General features: G+C 41.2%; 1 protein-coding gene across 1 annotated transcript in view; it reads left to right on the top strand.

Moving 5' to 3' along the window:
- Window positions 1–20,199, top strand: part of LOC135703848 (regulating synaptic membrane exocytosis protein 2-like) — a 185,922-nt gene that overhangs the window by 131,315 nt on the left and 34,408 nt on the right. The window contains exon 3 of the mRNA XM_065225184.1: window positions 12,693–14,446. Coding sequence (XP_065081256.1) covers window positions 12,693–14,446 — 1,754 coding nt within the window. The remainder of the gene's footprint in view (window positions 1–12,692; window positions 14,447–20,199) is intronic.

Genomic DNA, 20,199 nt, shown 5'->3' with positions numbered 1-20,199 from the left:
ACGAAACCGTAGACTTTCATCTCGATTTTTTAATCAAAGTTTAAAGCAAAATATTAACTCCACTGTTTGACACTAAAATAACAAATTGACAGCTCGCTCCCATACTTAGTCCCACTGAGGGGCGCTAAGATGGTGATATTTGCTAATTTAATCGCACTTATTTAAAATAGTTCCAGTGCTTCAATTTTGATCAATTTTCGGCTTTTGGTTCCATGTTTAATGTAGATTACGAATATGCCTTTACCTCAATACCCTTAAAGAACCCAATTGGAAACAGTAGATAGAGCTTCTTTCTCTATGATGCACGGTATATGCATTTGGTTAATATCCGACGCCCCTCCTTCTTTACATATTCTGCACAAAAAATACTTGCTAAGCCCCATCCCTGACAGGATTTTCCACCGTTTTTTAATGAATGGGGCGGGGCAGAAAGTAACTTTTGTGCAGAATATGTAAAAAAGGATGGACTTCAGATGTTTATCTAATTGCATATATAGAGGTACCAGATATGTTTTAAGTCAGATGGTGGTAAATCACCCACAGAATAACATCCAAAATATTGTGAGCGATTTTTTCTCAAATTCAAAACTCTCTGTTACTGCCCTGTTAGGTAAAAAATTTACGGAATTAAACCTTTTTTTTTACTACATTGTAGTTTGCTTAACAATTATTTGCCGGAAAAAAGTGATCGTTAAAGTCCATGTTTTTTCGGGTTGTCGTTATAAGGGAGGGGGGGGGGGGGTGTTTTGCATAAATAACTTTTCCGCGTTTCGTATTAGCTACAATCAATACGAAACTATCGATTTAAAATTGGCTCACTACTTGACTAGCCTATTGGTGCCAAGCAAATCGATTAATGTACCCCATTCTAGTCGAAATTCTAGTACTACACAATGTTTGTGTTGATTCGCTATGAAAGTTTGACAGATAAAATGAGGGGTTAGTAAAATTTCCTATGTTTCAAGGGGTGAATCGATTAGCTTGGGACCAAAGATAGTACCAGAGCTGAGTCAAAAAGTAAAGCTCGTTTCTTCGGGACCTACTAGTCTTAGAGTTACCTCTATGGTATTAGGGGCTGTTCATTAACTACGTTGATACTTTTTTGGGATTCTTGCCCCTCCGCTGTAATCGGTAGAGTGAATATATTTTTAAGATATCCTTGGTACAAGTAACTTTAATAGCAATACATGATCTAGTAATCACTGTTCGCGATAGCGAATTTTCTTGGCCTAACCATCGTCGCATAGCACCTAGCATCGCGTCACTCAACAGCCATGCTACAAAGCAAAGCCGGTACGACGTCTATTCTATTTCCTTTCCCTTTCCTCATTCCTTTCTGTAACACACACACACTAACCCCGAACAAACCGCGGGAAATCGGTCACCCAAGCTAACACTTTTTTTTGTACACCGCAAATCAAACGACGTTCAAAAACGTTTTAAGGAAGTGTTGTCTAGAAGAATAAGATAGAAGTAATTTGTATTCTATACAGTGCAGAATAAAAATAAAACAGCAAAGAAGCAGTGTTGAAGTTCTTTCAAACTAGAGCCTTGGGAAGTGCAGCTATCTGCTGCTCGTCTTTGTCGCCGAATTGACCTGCTGCAAATTGAGTTCTGCTGTCGTTATTTACCACCACCACCGCTGCTGCTGATTGACTCCGTATCCGCTTGGAGGACCTTTCACTGCTGCGTAGTTCTCTTAGTTTCTGGCTGAAGCTGCTATCTTGCCACAGTTCCTCGCTACTGTTCCACCTTGAAAGAGTTTAGCTTAAGTTCTTTTCAGGACTAGCCATAGGGACAGTAGACGATTGAAGGGCATAAATAGTTCAGCGCCAGAGATTATTCCTCGAAAGGTCCTCTGAGCCGTTCGAGATTGGTGCTGGTGGATATCGAGCATCCAGTATCCCGCTGTCCCATCGTAACGTTGGCTAGTGGAGCCGACAATCACGATGATCACAGCACTGTCACGTTCTTTCATGACAAAAAAAAATCGATGAGATTTTGAAGAAAATCTCTGTCATCGTTTTCTCATCCGATGATAGTGACAGAAGCAGTGCTGTAAATTTTTATATCATTCGATTGAAGATGAACCAATACAACCATTCAATCAATTCTGTGTAAACGAATTCTCACATGACCATAATTTGAAGAGCCCCTTTCTCATTCAAAGCTCATTGTCCCTGTCAATTGAGTCACTCACTATCATTTGATATACTACAGTGGAGTATGGAAGAAACCCAGCAAAATAGTCCGAAACAGACAAGTCGACCCGATGTCGGATCAATGTAAGGGTAAATTAAGGTAGATGTCGACCCAATGTCGTGTTGTTGTCGGATCAATTTTGGGTTTATGTCAGGTCAATGTCGGGGCAACATCGGGTTGGGGTTTGGTAGAAGTCAGGTTGGTGTCGGGTTGGCTTAGCTTTTTCGCCGGAATGTCGACCAGAGCTCCGTTTATGTGTAGGTTACACCACATAACATATCCGGAGTGATTTGAGATTTGGGCGTAATTGCTTTTGTAAACAAAGACGTCAATTGCCGATTTCTCTTGACTAATGCTCAATCTTATAAACAAACTATACCAAATGATAGAAGACTCGTTCCTCTACCTCATAGCGATATTAGTTTTCGAGATTGAGCTTTTATTCGCGAGAAATCAGTGATTGACGTGTTTGTTTACAAATGCAATTACGACCAAATCTCAAATAACTCCGGATATATGAAACTCGGTCATAAAAAATCGACACCATTTCAGTGATTTCAAGTGGTATAGCAGGACATCGATCTGTAAACTGAGTATACCAGCTGTTAAATGAGAAAGGAGATCAAGGGGGTATTCAATTATATTGAAATGTTTCTAACGTGGTTTATAATCCTATGTCTTCTTAGCACTCTTGAACTCATGTCTTTGTATTACCATAATAATTTACATTGTTTATTTATAATAGCATTATACATCGTTTATTTATAATTATATTCATAATTATAAATTATCGTTTGCATAAAAGGAGACATTTTTTGAAGATATTTTAAGCGATGACCCAAAAAAACGTTATTTTAAGCTGCCATGTGTTAACTCCAGAGAACTTTGAGATTTGGGCGATATTGCTTTTGTAAACAAATACGTCAATCACTAATTTCTTGCGAATAAAATAACAATCTCGCGGACAAACTATACCAAATGATGGAGGAAGAATTCCTCTACCTATTTGTGTTGTTAGTTTTTGAGATTGAGCCTTAATTCGCGAGAAATCGACAAATGATGTGTTTGTTTACAAAAGCAATTACGCCCTAATATCAAAGTTGTCCGGAACTGTCTACAATTGAATTTTGAAAGTGATACGTATTGCTTTTCTGTAATTATGACGAAAAATTGGAGAAACTCCAAGCGAATACTTGTTTATTACTTTAAATTTGCGTGCGTCCTGGTTTATATATGTATAAGAATAGCAAATCTTAAGAAGCTATCAATGTTCTACCACTAGTATAATAAGAGCTGAATACTGAAAAAAAAAACATAGTGTGCATCAGTGATGGCATAATCCTCACTCAATTGATTTTGTTTCGCTCTCAAGGGCTCTCAATATCACGCATGATATTGAAATAAAATATCAAGCATGATATTGTTTGGACAAGCTCCTTTGATGTTGCGAGACTATTCAGAACATGTAAAATTGCAGCCACGAGTTGACTTACCACAAAAATGATTCCTTTGCACATCGTTTTCTTAGAAAGAGAAAGCATAGTTTGCTATCTTTCTTTACGCTTCACAGATGGCAGACACGAAGTTACTGCTGCCAACAGTGATGGAAGTTTCGTTTCGTGTTCGGATGTACAGCAAAAATCTTGAAGCTCAAACTCAACACAGTTTGGTGAGAATTGTAGCCGGGGAGTTTTGTTAGCATGATATCATAGCAACCGTATCACAGCTTGTAATATCATCGGCTGTTGTTTGCGTGTTGAGTTTTTGGTTTACGATACTCAAATGAGATTATGCACATTGGTGAGATAAGATCTTTTGATATTTTCACAACACTGGCACAGTGTGCATTGAGAAATTGAAGTATATTTACTGACGGTTCTTTGAAGCCTTCCCTAATAAAAAATAACCATAAACGACCGATAACCCAAATCATTGAACTATTCCATAAATGGTTTGGATGATACCCAGAACACGTCGTTAAGCAAATTAACCATACAATTTTTATTAGGGTTGTTCATTTGAATGCTTTAGTGGAACTTCTTCTTCTTGGAATTAATACGTAAAACAGTCATTATCTTACCCTTTTACTCCAGTGAAAAATCTCATAAGATCCTGTTAATCTTTGCATGAAGAGACGGTGGTTCGCTGGTACCATGGTGGAGTGAAGAGGTAAGACAAAATCCGCTAGACTTCGGGATTTTTTTTCTTTGTGTTGTCCTTATTTTGGACGGCTAAGACCACTTACGGTCCATCTCGCCAAGACTTTGGGATTTTACCATAGGAGTAAAGAATTAAAAAGCCACCGTCAACGTCAATACTTACACGTTATTTAAAAACTACTCAAATGTGGGTTGAATCCTCTCAGATCGGTAACAACTGAACCTTCTCAAAAATGGGTAAACTATGTTGGTAGTGACAAGCTGACACATGAGCAACATTGGCATGGATCCGACCAACGTTGTTCAATTGTTAACCTGTCACTCCCAACATAGTTTATCCATGTTATGATAGATTCAGTTTTGACCGATCAGGATGGATTTTACTCAAATTTGGGTAGTTTTCAAATAGCGAGTACTAAGCATGCAACCAAACATCTGATTTTCTTTCCTAAGGGCCAATGTCACAAACTTAAACACTGACTTTTCCACGAATTTCTTGAGAATGAAAACTCGCTCAAGTAAGCCACCATGATGCCACCATTGTGTATAGGGAAAGTCCATATAGCTGATAGAATTGCTGGGTTACATGGATTGACTTTGAATTACAAGATATTTACGAAAGAAGCCATTGCTTGCGTTTCTGACATTGGCCCATATGAAGACTCAGTGTCGAATCACGAAAATTTAATTTTGACTGATCGACTGATCGATTTGACACGAAGTTCCACATATGTTATGTGGTTACACTCAATTGTATGATATATAGTGTTTCTCAAATGAGAATGATCCATGCCTTCGTCAAATGACTAAGCAACTGATATCACCCATTCGAAGGAGGTCCCCTTTGATAGCGAATAGCTACTTTTCTCATTTTCATCAAAAATGTTCAAATGATTTTGAGAATTTACAGCACTGGACAGAAGTATCTCTGTAAATATCGCGTGAGATCTTTCATTGAAAATGAAATTCGCCAGTCCTGATTGGGGCAGTAGGGTAGTGCACAGTTTGGTGAAGCGTGAACGGTGTTGAAGAATTTATCGAAAACCTTCTGGCGTCCATGGTGTGTGATCATTATATATTTTTTTTTAATTATTTTAGGCATGTGTTTTTTTTTTCTAAAATTAACGTTAACGGTTAACAACAACGCCGTTAAATTCATCTTTAGCTTTAACGTTCTAACGTTAACGCGTTAAATTCACTGACATTCTTATTAACGGTTTGGATTAACGGTGCCTACCACTGGTCTATACCCCATTAACACCCAAAGCGTTTCACAAAGAAATTATTATTAGACCAACATCTCAAAAAATTCCTCAAGTCCCATCTTCTACTCTTCTTAAGGGGAGGTTTACTTGGATTTTTTCAAAAAAATTGTTTTTTTTGCTTAAAATGAAAGCTACAAGTGTGTAGAATATGTGGCCAAAGGATTTTACGATCCGAAACATATTTAGCGAGTTATGGCGCTTTGAGTGAACCTTTGTCATGCGCGCTGAGGGACGCTACAAAAACTTTAAACGCGTTTTTCTCGAAACCATATTTTTTATAACAACTTAGAGCATAGGCTTGCGCTTTGAAGGATACTATTTTTTGTATGGCTTATACCTTGTTAGTTACTATTTTTTAAGCAAGGTCAAAGTGAGAAAAAAAAGGGGTAAAAAAAGCACTAAATTTTCAAATGTCCATAATTTGGTCAATTTTTGTCGGATTTCGTTCTAGTTAGGTATAAGCCATAGGGAATATTATCAACTTTAACCACAATAAAAAAAATTCATTTCAGTTCACCACCAGAGGGTGTGCACTCGAAGTTCTGCAGCAAAACCTGACTGACACTCCTCCACGCGAGCCGCCATTTTGAGCCGCCATTTTGTTTTTTTACCTTCAAAAAATTTCCAAGTATTAAGGAATAGTGGACAAATATAATTATCGAAACCGGAAGTTCGTATGTCTTTTCATTCTCCTGAAAAAAAATTCCAAAGTTCAACTGTTTTTCAGCCAAATCCAAGTAAACCTCCCCTTAAGGTTCTTTTGCGAGCATTGTGCAGGCTCTCAACAAAATCATTAACCAATAGAAGCTATTCCTAAATTCTGATTCAATACGGTTGTCAGTTGTGATGAAATGCAGATTCTCATTGTACTCATAAACATCCTTCAATGGATCTAAATGCCATCACTAACAGAGATACTCCCAGGAGAAGTAAAAAACTCATTGCAAAACCACCCTGATACTAAACGCCAGAGTTAATTTCATCAAAATGTCAAACCATAATTAAAACGAAGGCGCATACGTAGGCTGCAGCTCAGTGCATCATTAATTAAATGATTAATCATAGCACCAACCTGTGCTTTAGCAAGCTAGCGTACATCCCCGGCGTAATGACGTTTGTTGATTCACAAAATAAATGGCAAACCGATCCGAAAAAGGCGTTCTGTTTATGTAAAACAGTTCTTCTACAAAAGTCACGATCCGCACCCACCATCGTAGTTTGTACATGCGTATACTACAAGCGAGCGGTACCAGAATCGAAAAACCTCCGCAAGTTCAACAATGAACTTGACATCACCCGGACAGATAGAGGGGCTTGGTTCGGTTTCAAGTTCCCAAGCCGATTACAATCGGTTTCACCTGTGCACTAACTGTAAACGCCACTACCCCAACTATCCCAATATCGTTTTGCTGTGCGCCAAAATTAATCCGAGTTTCAGCTATAAACGCTAATTTCTATTGTTTGTATTCGCGTGCACACTTCCCGGTATGTATCGCCGCGATGTGAATCGGTATAACTCAATAAACCAGCTGACACAATTTATTCCGTCCGCGTGACCTGCTCACTCTCACGGCAATGGCAATGAAAATTTTGGTCAGCTGGTCCAAATTGAGATCCCCATGAATGAGTTACTATGGTGGCAGCAGGTGTCACGGAACCGAGGTTAACGTCGTCGTTAAAATATGTTGTATATTTCATATTCCGCTCGGTCCACATTATCTTGTCAGGGAGTGGATTAGAACGCTTAAAGATGACAGTTTCCGCGATAGAAGCGCGGATGTTTGCCATTACCGCTACAACAGTTGGTCATAACGATCGGAAATGAGGTCTCCAGGCAAGCGCCACTGACCCAGTAACAGTAACGCAATGCAATCAACTTCATAACCGCAAATGGACAGCACGGTTGTAATTTTAGAGAGACAATATAGGGAATGGAACGGAGATGAAAGGTGCATCGATGCCACGCATCACCGCGGACCGACCGAACGGGTGCGGTGTGTTGCGGCTGTTGTCATCATCGTGGAAAAAGCGAATGAACGGAAGTTAAGCACTAAATTGATGATGCCATGACCATCAATAATGCGTTAAAAAATTGGAAGAAGACGATAGGTTGCGAAATTGAATGAATAAGAGTGTAATTTACAATTTCTAGGAATTATGAAGGGTGTTTTATGCTATTTGAAAACAGCTGGCAGAAACCCAATTTCACAAAATTATCGGACCATCGCAGAACCTGTCACATATGCTTCTTTGACAATTGCTTGATTAGATTCCACGTCTTAGATTTAGATATCTACAAATCATGCTTTTTATGATTGCTAAAGAGACGGTGATGATACGTATATTAGAATTAACCTGAATGAATGCTTCATAGTTCATAGAGGTCATAGAAATATATAAGCTATACCCAGCGTTTCTCGATCTATGGCTTGCAGGCCACCCTCCAGTGGATCGTGACCAAGTTACAGTCCCTATAAATCGATGCAGATGCATGGTAGTCTAGTCCCATAGGAGTATTGAGCGAAAACCCAAAACTTGGTAACTTCAAAAAAATATAACTCAAAAACGGAAAAAAAACGCATCGCTGAAATTGTGATAAAATGTGTAAAAAAAAAGCCCTAATTTTCAAGGAAAAATATAAAAACATATTGCGGCCTCTATCTACAAACCATGAAAACAAATACAATAAATGTTTTTCAAAACAAAATCAATTTTTTTTTTTTTTAATAAATAGATGTTTATAAAAAAAAATATATTTTTAACTACCTTTCATTTAATTTTTTTTCAAAAGAGTCATTTAAAAAAACATAGATATTTTGGACCACTCTAATAATGACAAAATAAAAAATACGGGTTTAATATGTTGCCTTAAGGAACAAAACTATCAATTATTACGAAATTCTGGCTGTATAAGGACAGTTTACAATACACAAAGTGACATTTTTAGCTATCCATTGTACTTTATTATCGGCAAAAAATTATTTTAAAATCGTAAAATACGTCAGATATCATTGATAAACATAATAAACAAAAGAAGCACTAATACACGTCGCCCGTGAGGCATCCAAATTATTCGTCACGTGACGTGACCTGAAGCCAAACTGTTTTTTTTTAATTGCAGAAATTTACGGGCACAATAAAAACTAACCAAAGTAACCATTCGTTAACCTCGGGTAAGCCACGAGTATTTGGCCCACCCCGTACTTGACATAGAATTATTTCTAATGAATTTTGTTACAAACAATGAACAATGACTTATCGGCTCCGTAACACAAACATGATTGAGCTTTCCAAATAAACGAACTAGATAAACCATTCGTTAACAGTGTTTTACAATTCTTTGCAATTATAGTTTCGTTTTATTTTCACATACGGATTAATTAATCAATGATAAATATAAGTTTACAAATTTTTAATTCTATACTGAAAAATGTGATGTATGCGAAATATTTTCCGAGAGGCAAATAAATGAAGTGTGGAAAAATAAACCGTGATAAAAACCGAACTTCACTGTACTATAATGGATTTCAATATACAGTGGCATTTCGGTTTTATTAAAGCCCGATTCAACGTAAATTTGGACGCATTCAAGTGATCATAACTCAAGAATTAAACAACATACTCGGTTGATCAAAACGTCAAACAAAAGGGTATTTACTCAGCTTTCAAACGATATAAAACAAGTTATTACATTTCACCGTTTCGAACGAACTGTCGCACTTTACTTGTGATCGATGCCATCATGATCTGCACAGTCGCTGGTGACACTGTACCGGCGAACTTATTCCACTTTAAACGCATTTGTTGTGCATTTGTCACTTCTTTACCGCATCCTTGAAGTTTTCGCTTGACAATTGCACAATATTTTTCGATCGGTCTGAACTCAGGGCAATTAGGATGATTATTCTCTTTGGCGACGAAATTAACATTGTTTGCAGCATACCATTCTAGTAACTCCTTAGAGTAGTGGCAGCTGTCTAGATCCGGCCAAAACATAACGTTGGGCTTGTGTTGCAGAATGAAGGGTAAAATCCGCCTTTTCAGACACTCTTTAATGTAAACCTTCGACGTCATTGTGTGAGATGTGATGAAAACCTTGGCCTTAAACACAACTGCAGATTCCTTGCCAAATCATTAGTTTCCGAGCAAACTTATCAGCAAAAACAAATTTATACCTGGAAGCAGGGGTTGAAACAGTTGACGTTTTTGACTACACTCGCTTCGTTGTCGTGCGCGACAGTCTGTTTGTATTCGAACACTCATGCTCTACCGTCGTCTCTCTCACACAACACGAGCGGTAGAATAACATTCGAGCTAAAAGAAAATGATCAAAATAGCTATCATATGACATGTGTGATTTCGTTGTAATTCCTCAATTTGGTGTAAATCAAACCTTTTCTGATCACAAATATTATTACTAGGACATCATTGCTTGCTATTTTCAGAATTCACACAAGCACACCATCAGCAGCTCTTATTATGAGAACAACTAAAATACATACATTCGTGACGGTCTTCGGCGACAGTGTCGTATGACAGAGCCTGTCATACGACATTTTAGTTTGGTACTGTACTATGATAGCTTATTTTGCAAGTATCGGAGGCAAAGGCAGTCAATTATCACGGTCGACTACCGTGACCACTTACAAGACTGCCTGGAAGGGACATCCTCACGACCAGTTTCCAGGTATTTTTTTCGTCCGGGGATTTGTTTATAATCCATTTTGACATATGTTTCGTCATCCATTAAAATACAGCCATCAAATTTCGTCAAAACTCGTTCGTATAGTAATCGTGCTCGCCTTTTGATCACTAAATTTTGTTTCAGGGAGCGATTCGGATGTTTACTGGCACAAAAAGACTAATATCCTTCTCTTAAAAGGATGTTACGCACGGTGGAAAAGTTGTAATCGTATTTCTTTGCTAAATCACGTATGGAGATACCTGGGTTGCCTTTCACGTACCTCAACACCTTTCTCCTCAGCTCTTTGTCACTATTGCCACTTTTAAGATACATGCGCTGTGCTCTGTACACACTCAGAGTATCCTTGTAACGTTGGATTACAAGACTCACCGTTGACTTTGGGAATTTTAACACTTTTGCTATTTTTGAGGCAGACCACGAAGGGTCCTCTAGATGTTTGTGCACAGTTAATTTTCTTTTCTCAAGTTCCATGATCCGTAATTTCGGGATGCGTTCTTCGTCAATAAAACATCAACAAATGCCTGTCAAACGTTTTTTGTTCCAAACACCAGGGGCGCGGTGGTGTATTAAACCGTGCGTCCAGATTTATTTTGAATCGAGCTTTACGGTTCGTTTTTTCACACTCCGTTCATATCACTCTCGGGGCCACCCTTAGCTCAGTCGGTAAAGGCGCAGCTACAAAGCAAGACCATGCTGGAGGTGGCTGAGTTCGATTCCCGGTACGGTCTAGACATTTTTCGGGTTGGAAAATTTCTCGTCATAGCTGGGCATCGAGTATGATTGTACTTGCCACACAATTATACTAATGGAAAAATGGTACAGGAATCGAAAGCTCTCAATTAAAAACTGTGGAAGTAATAAGTAATAAGCTTAAATTCGAAGAAAAAGAAGAAGAAGTCATATCACTCTCGGTTTTTTCACGAAAAGTGTTTCGAATATATTGCGTTTTTCAGCATTGAATAATTTATTTGAAAACATATATTTATCATTGATTTATTAGACCACATATATTATATATTACCAATGCATAGTAAAACATCTTTAGCGAATTCTTACGATGAATAATTGGTATTGCATTGAACTGGTTTGAAAGCTATTTGCGTTACTAAGTCCGGCGAGGAATAACTTTTACATTCATCTGAAAATTGTGTCAGGGCTTCTTTTAATTATTATGTATGTCAATTACAAATAAACGCATTTCACGATTTTGCGATACATTATGCCGATGATAGCAATGGAAGATGTCATTGCAAACTTTTTTAATACCGAACCTGCAAAATGTGTGTCGATGCTGTGACCCCTTCATGACTGTCGTGTTTTCAAGAAGCGAGCTTGATCACGGCATCGACACGCGTTTTGAAAGTTTGGTATTTGGAAGTGAATATTTGATTTGATTTTAATGTGTCTAAGCGTATGTTTAACGTAGAACTTTGAGCTTGGCATAAGTTAGCAGTCTGTAAGATTGTTCTTTAAAATTAAAGACAGTGAAATAAATAAACTAATTTAAAATATGCCAATTTAAAGAAGCATAAATTTACTGCAAATCAGTAATGCTAACGAACAATGCAAATATTACCCTTCACAGTTTCAAATCCTAAAAGATACGAACCAACACAGCTTCAAACGCTACTAATAAAACAATAATTATGTAACCTCCACTTTGAACTTAACTACGTGCACCTGACAGCCCTGAAGGGCCCTGGATGCCACACCTACCGGAGGAGTTGTTGTGTAAGTGCACGTCAAATTCTATGTGCCCACTACTCGTTGACATCAGCTCACCCACACAACACATCACCAGCATCAGCCACTTGCCATACGTTTGTTGATTGCATTCTATCATACGAAACTCGTGCGCTAATCTCTCCCTACAGGGCACACAGCAATATTCATCACATTTGTCTAATGAAGTGCATCAAATTGAATTTACCGTACTCGTGTGCGCTAGCTGAAGTCACCACGGCTGCCGCATTGGGTGCATGCATATGGCATATACATCACCGCACACAAGTTGCGGCATTGTACGCGAATCAAAGCTTTCTCGGCGCGTCAGTTGATGGATTTTGACTGGACTTCAGGTCAGGTTGACAAACAGGAACGCTTCACATTTATGCACCGCTTTTAGTTCCAAATAGGAAAGATCTCTCCCACGTTCCCACAGTCGCCGCATTCGCCACGGGGCACTTGAAACAAATAAAGTCAGTCATTCACTCTTTCTTCTTACATTGCCCCTTTTCTGCCTTCCATATTGCATTCGCTGATGGTGTCTTATTTGATCGCTCGTGGCTTTAGCCGGAGCAATGATTTCAATTAATTTCAATAATAATTCTCTTTCTTCTCTGTCTCCGAACCCATTTACAGATGTAACGGGCATCTCGCAAAAGTGGAACAAACTCCGCCGTCGCTGTGCATCGTTCAAAACAGTCTCCGGCCCAGCGTCACTCGATTCGGACACCAATTTTATTCTGGCCGAGCATCCGTCTCACTACCAAATAATCGCAGCCGGGCCGGTTCCGGTTCAAGTTCAACAGCAGGTGCAACATCATCAGGGGCACCATCACCATCACCACCACGGCCATCATCGACATCACCATCATCACCACCATCATCATCACGATCCTGAACGCCAGCTAGCCGATCAGACACACTACGGACATCTGCATGACCCGAACTGGGAGCTACGGCACTCCAGCTCCAGCTCAACGTCCACATCGTCCTCCACGATTGGTCCTCCACCAATCTACGCCGCGGAAGAGTACTGGCAAATCCACGAACGAGATGTAAAACTGTGGCGTCTCGGCGCCCACCAGACCTACGCCCACAGGATTCGAGTCACTCCGAACCAGCGTCGCAGCGCGCACAGTATCGACTGGGAGTACAACGTCCACAAGTACGAAAACATGGTCGAGCCAGCCCAAGTGTCCGCTGCTCGACTTTTCCGACACGAAAAGCTCCAGTACTACGATGAAGTGTCCAGTGTTACAAAGAAGAACTCCCTCGGTGCTAGTGAAAGTGAGAGTGGAATCAAAATTGCCAAAGAGATCAAACTGCCTAGTCTGAAGAATTTCAAATCGGCGTCCATGCGCCTTCCGGGACAAAAGTCGTCCATCAACGAAGTGCAACAGCTGCTTCGAAGTAAATTCAATCGAATTCACGCAGGTCTACGCAAGAGGCGAGCACTTTCCGTCCAAGAAGTGTTCCAAACGCCAGTACAGGTCACTCCAACGAAACCTACCTTCTACGTTCCGTCCCCGCTGGTCGGCGAACGGAGCCCTCACAATCCCTCCCGATACGAGGAGGAACCCAACGAAGATGAGGAAGGACCCGTTAGCTTACCATACATCAACGAAAACCTCCTAAAAGTTGATCAATCCGAAGTGCACCTCCGTGATCGGTCTCTCAGTCCACGAAAAGAACGAATCAAAACCTGGTACCGCAACATCGATCTCAGCGCTCCCGTTCGAAAGTCCGATCAGGACACACCCAAATCAAGCCAAACCAATAAAAATGGGAAACCATCCATTTCCGCTACCGAAGAGGATCAACCCGACACCGCCAAAGAGAAACCAAACTTCGTCATCGGAGGACGCGTATCGCTACGTGAGCGCGTCGAAAACATGAACCTCAACCGACTCCGATCGAAAACCTCCAGCGTCAACTCCTCGTCAGCTAGTCCGCTGCCGAAAAAGTCAACCGAACAGCGCAAGGCCCGTCCCCGTAGCCATTCCCCGCTGAAGAACATCAAGATCAATCTATCCAGCATCGGGATCGGTGGAACTACCAGCGAAGTGACACCGAAACCGAAGCGTGAGTCATTTGGCCTATTTGGCCGGCTGAACCGTATGATGCACGGTGGCAGTCCCTCGCCGGAAAAGTCCAACCGTTCAGCAGCGGTGACCGTAAATGGAGCTACCCCAGTGCGGCAGAAAACGGACAGTGGTAACGGTTCTGCTGCAAAGGCTGCCGGCAACCCGGCGTCCGTTAGCTATAGCGGCAATGTTAGTAAACAATCCACCATTCAGAAGCTGACGCAGCTAAGCAGTGGGAATCGACGGGACTCGGCAACCATCAAGGCGGAAGCGAACGGCAAGGAACGTGACCGGAAATCTAAGCAGGTATGTACGGCTGGAAGAAGGGGATTTGAGTATGGCGTGGAATATGATTTATGATTGCCTTAATGGGAAGTTGATGGGCTCTATGGGTTGTTGGACTGATAACGATTAGTGTTGTATTGAATCTCCAATTTGTGATGGAGCGTGATTCTCGTGATTGAGTAAAGCAATTTCTCCATTTTACAAGTATGATCCATTTTCCTCAATAGAAAGGTGGGGAATATTTCTAAAAAGTACACCGCCAATTTTGAGTGCATTTTTTTCTGAGTGTAATTTTTCTGCATGACTTTTTCGTCCAGAGGTTGAAGAGCAACATAAAATGAATATAGTTTTTCAATATTGTGGGCTATCTCTATCGCTTGTCCGAGGATACGATTTTCCGCCAGCGACGAGTTTCACGGCAACTGGACAACTTGTTGGCAGCACCCTTTCAGATTCCAATGAAACTTCGTGAATGTACAGACTTCGTCTACTTAAGCAGCAATGCATACTTTTTTTCTTTGAAAAAATCTGAGTACCATTTGAAAAGGGTTGAACTTTTTTTATTTTTTTTTTTTGTTTTGTAATTTGCAACCAAATTGCAGTAAAAATATACTCTAGTTCTAACGATACACCCAAAATATTCAATGTATTCAAATAATACATACATTTATTTGTACAACATCACATTTAAGAGAAGACATAATCAACAATAGTACGTCACAATACTCGGTTTGCGGCTGCCGCTCTCCATCCTCGGTCATGCCCAATGCTCGCTAGATCACGCTCTACCTGGTCCGCCCATCGTGCTCTCTGCGCTCCACGCCTTCTTGTGCCAACCGGATCAGTAGCGAACACCAACTTTGCAGGGTTGTTGTCCGGCAATCTTGCAACATGCCCTGCCCACCGCATCCTTCCGGCTTTGGCCACCTTCTGGATGCTGGGTTCGCCGTATAGTGCAGCGAGCTCGTGGTTCATTCTTCGCCACCACTCACCGTTTTCCTGCACACCGCCGAAGATCGTCCTTAGCACACGTCGCTCGAAAACTCCGAGTGCTTGCAGGTCCTCCTCGAGCATAGTCCATGTCTCGTGTCCATAGAGGACCACCGGTCTTATTAGCGTTCTGTACATGGTACATTTGGTGCAGGGGTGAATCTATTTTGACCGTAGTTTCTTCTGGAGCCCGTAGTAGGCACGACTTCCACTGATGATGCGCCTTCGTATTTCACGACTCACATTGTTGTCAGCCGTCAGTAACGATCCAAAAGGTAGACGAATTCCTCCACTACCTCGAAAGTATCCCCGTCTATCGTGACATTACTTCCTAGACGAATCCTGTCATGTTCGGTTCCGCCTACTAGCATGTACTTTGTTTTTGACGCACTCACCACCAGTCCGACCTTTGCTGCTTCGTGTTTCAGGCGGGTGTATAGTTCTGCCGCCGTTCCAAATGTTCTTGCGATAATGTCCATGTCGTTCGCAAAGTACACAAATTGACCGGATTTCGTGAAAATCGTACCCCGGCTGTTGAGCCCGGCTCGTCGCACTACACCTTCTAGAGCTATCCAGTTCATTCGAATCTCGCCGGGGACTGCGACAAGGTGACGGACTCTCATGCGTACTCTTCAAACCCTTACGCAGTTTTTCACACCGTCCATCGTTGCTTTGATCAGTCTGATCAGCTTCCCAGGAAAGCCGTTCTCGTTCATCATGATTTTCCATAGCTCTGTGCGGTCGATACTGTCGTATGCCGCCTTAAAGTCGATGAACAATTGATGCGTTGGGACCTGGTATTCACGGCATTTCTGGAGGATTTGCCGTACTGTGAAGATCTGGTCCATTGCCGATCGGCCGTCAATGAAGCCGGCTTGATAACTTCGCACGAACTCGGTCATTTTAGGTGATAGACGACGGAAGATGATCTGGGATAGCACTTTGTAGGCGGCATTCAAAATTATGATCGCTCTGAAGTTCTCACATTCCAAATGGTCGCCGTTCTTGTGAATGGGGCAGATTACCCCCTCCTTCCACTCCTCCGGTAGCTGTTCTGTTTCCCAGATCCTGACTATCATCCGGTGCAGGCAGGTGGCCAACTTTTCTGGGCCCATCTTGATGAGTTCGGCTGCGATACCATCCTTACCAGCTGTTTTTGAACTGCTGAATGGCATCCTTAACTTCCCTCAGCGTGGGAGTTGGGTCAGTTCCGACCTCTGCTGCACTGACGTAGTCGTTTCCTCCATTGCACTGGTTTCCCGTGCCTACGTTCTCCTCGCCATGCAGGTGCGCATCGAAGTGCTGCTTCCACCTTTCAATCACCTCACGTCCGTCCGTCAAGAGGCTCCCGTCCTTATCCTTGCACATTTCGGCTCGCGGCACGAAGCCGTTGCGGGATGCGTTGAGCTTCTGGTAGAACTTCCGTGTTTCTTGGGAACGGCACAGCAATTCCATTTCCTCGCACTCTGCTTCTTCCAGGCGGCGTTTTTTACCGTTCTAAGTTCTGTCGGGTTCCATGCTGCAGCATTACCACTCGCGCTGCGTTCTTCTCCTCCAAAATCGCTCTGCACTCCTCGTCGAACCATTCATTGCGTCGACTTCTTTCCACGTACCCGATGATGCTCTCGGCTGCGTCGGTGATGGCTGCTTTTACTGTACACCAGCAGTCTTCTAGAGGGGGCACATCGAGCTCGTCCTCCTCTGGCAACGCTGCCTCGATATTCTGCGCGTATGCTAAGGCGACATCCGGTTGCTTCAGTCGCTCTAGGTTGTACCGTGGCGGGCGTCGGTACCGTACATTGTTGATGACGGAAAGTTTTGAGTGCAGTTTGACCATCGCCTGGTAGTGGTCAGAGTCGATGTTAGCGCCACGATAGGTCCTGACGTCGATAATGTCGGAGAAGTGCCGCCCATCAATCAGAACGTGGTCGATTTGCGATTCCGCTGCTGTGGTGATCTACAGGTGTAACGATAAGGGAGGCTGTGTTGAAAAAAGGTGCTACGGCCATGTTCTTGGAGGCGGCGAAATCGATGAGTCGTAGGCCGTTCCCGTTCGTCAGCTGGCGGGCGCTGAACTTTCCAATCGTCGGTTTGAATTCCTCCTCCTGGCCTACCTGAGCGTGTAGGTCTCCTATGATGATCTTGACTTCGTATGCTTTTTCTGCTGGACAGATTCGAGGCAAGTGTGTGCGTCGTTCTACAATGTTCTACAATGTGCGTTGTTCTACAAGCTTACTGGTATAGTCGAAAGCGTAGATAGAACACGAAATAATAAACACGAAAAACCATTACATCGCTTGCATGGTCAATTTCTACCATTCGTTGCGATGTTCATGAACAGAGGATGATAGGAAACGGAACTAACATTCATTGTAATAGATTTTTGGTTTGCGTGTGGTAGATGGTATGATTACCTCTAAAAGTTCGCACCATTGATCCTGTCCAACACACCTCCTGCAGCGCTACGATGCCGAATCCGCGGTCCTTCAGTAGATTGGCGAGTATTCGGGTGCTCCCGATGAAATTGAGGGATCGACAGTTCCACGTGCCGAGTTTCCAATCGCAAGTCCTATTTCGTCGCTGAGATCGTTGCCGTTGATCTCGGTTCGTATTCCTCTGTTGCTGATTTTCCGTTGCAATGCTTTTTTACGGCTGGCTCGCAGGGCCTGACACCAACCCCCTAACTTTCAGGAGGACCAGGGTGCACAGTTGTGCTTAGAGTCCTTCACTAGCGCTCGGACGTTGATCAGCCGCCCCTAACATGGGGAACAGACGCTGTTGTGAGCCACTCCTCCTGGAGAACAGACGCTCAGACTTGCCGAAGCAAACCCCCCTTCCCTGTCAGCCTATGAACAAAGTTCCCACCGGGGTTGGCTACCCGATCTTCCCTAAGGTTGCTCACAGTTATACAAATCTTTAATTTGACAACATCAACGTGTTTCTCTTCCGCTGCATCTAAATAGAAACGGGTAAGTATGACAGTTACCATATCTGAGAATGAATTTGTTTGTTTTTTAAATTTAAAATCATAGAAAAAACATCCCGTTGCTGGACATCAAGACTAACATTTGAAAATGGTATAAAATGTTGAAAATTATTATTACTTAGTTGAAGATGCTAATTTCAAATAACAGACTGTAGTGGTAATTTTTATACGATAGATGGAGTAGATGAAAGCATAGAGTTGATAGTTCCGTTAGAGTACGGCAGTGTGAAGATTGCATATAGATATTAGAATAGCGAGCTAGGACAACTTTTAAGGAAGGTACAAATCGGTTTTTTCATCTCTCTTTACCAAACTCCCCCTTTGGAGAGGGATGGTGAGGGGTGCCCCCCCCCCCCACCACCACTGGCAAAAAGAGATGAAAACCGACCGCTACCGCACTTCAGTTGTTATTTGAAGGAAGGCATCCAGTCGTAGGTTTGGAAATTGCTACTATTGTTGCAACTATTATTATTAATTCACATTAACTTGAGAACGACTAGATAATCGAGATAATCAACGTTCTACGTTTTTTTTTAATAATTTACGATTTTTTTTATTTAAGTGTATTTTTCTTTAAAGATAATTTAACTACCTACAACTTCTTTCCAGAAGTTATTTTGATCAGATTAAAAATTTTCATGTTATGATTTTTTGATACTTGATAAATTTTTATAATACGCCCTTTTTAAAAGTCACTGTGTAGAAAAAAATCATATTTAAATGAAAAATGCAACCATTGATAGCAGCGAACATGTGAGCAAAGTTTCATTCAAATCGGAAAGGGTCGAGACAAAATTGACATATTTTTCAGCGTTTTGTGCTGGAAATGCTCTCCAGGAACTACACTAGAGTAAATATCTATCTACTTGTTTGTGTTGTTAGTTTACGAGGGTGAGCATTAATTCGCAAGAAACAGGCGATCGAAAAACAGTCTTGCACAAATCTCAAATCACTCCGGAAGTCCCTTGAAGCCATCCTCAGATTTAGATACTCTTTAATTTTTGTATCACAATTTATATGAAATTCTTGGCAGGGTGCCTTCGGAGCTTTTAAAATAAATTTCTTTGAATTCTTGATAGTATTCCATTGGAACACTCATTAGAACTTCTTTGGAATCATCCACAGAATGATTTTTTGAATTCCCTGTGAATTATTTTCAGAAATCAAAAATCCATTGGAATTTTCGAAAAATCATGTTAAATTTTTTCTCAAAATTCTGTTGCAATTAACATAAGATTTATCACAGAATTCTCTTAACAAACCCCATGGAAATCTTCTCAGAAGTTCAGCGTCAGAACTTCCTTGGAATTCTACTCAAAATTACCATAACTATCCTCTAGGAATACTCCTTAGCATTCCCTAAGTAAAATCCCCTTGGAATACTGGTCACCTTAGAATGCATTTCGAACTATCTTCAAATCCAGATTCTCGTGGAATTCGTTTAACAGTTATTTCGTTTAAAATTCTGCATAAAATTCTATTGAATTTCTTCTCACAATTCCCATGGAATTCTTCTCAGTATTTGACGTAACTCCCAAAGCCCATGAAAATTATTTCAGAATCATCTTGAAACTCTTCATGGTTCCATAAATCTTAACAATTTTTCAGGGCCCAAAATGTTGATTTTTTTTTATATATGAGTGCGTTCATTCTACAGCAATGACCCGATTTTGTCAGCACCTCCGTGCATCAGACTTATATCTTTCAATAATTTTACATTGCCGTAGTTTCAAATCTTGCTCATTCATCTTCAAGATAGATGTTTAACACATTATAGTCACTTTAACACCTTTGGGTC

Source organism: Ochlerotatus camptorhynchus, unplaced genomic scaffold (genome assembly GCF_037179485.1).
Source record: "Ochlerotatus camptorhynchus isolate MF236.1 unplaced genomic scaffold, CSIRO-AGI_Acam_v1.1 ptg000021l, whole genome shotgun sequence".
NCBI lineage: Eukaryota > Metazoa > Arthropoda > Insecta > Diptera > Culicidae > Ochlerotatus > Ochlerotatus camptorhynchus.
This window is presented reverse-complemented; position numbering and strand designations above follow the sequence as displayed.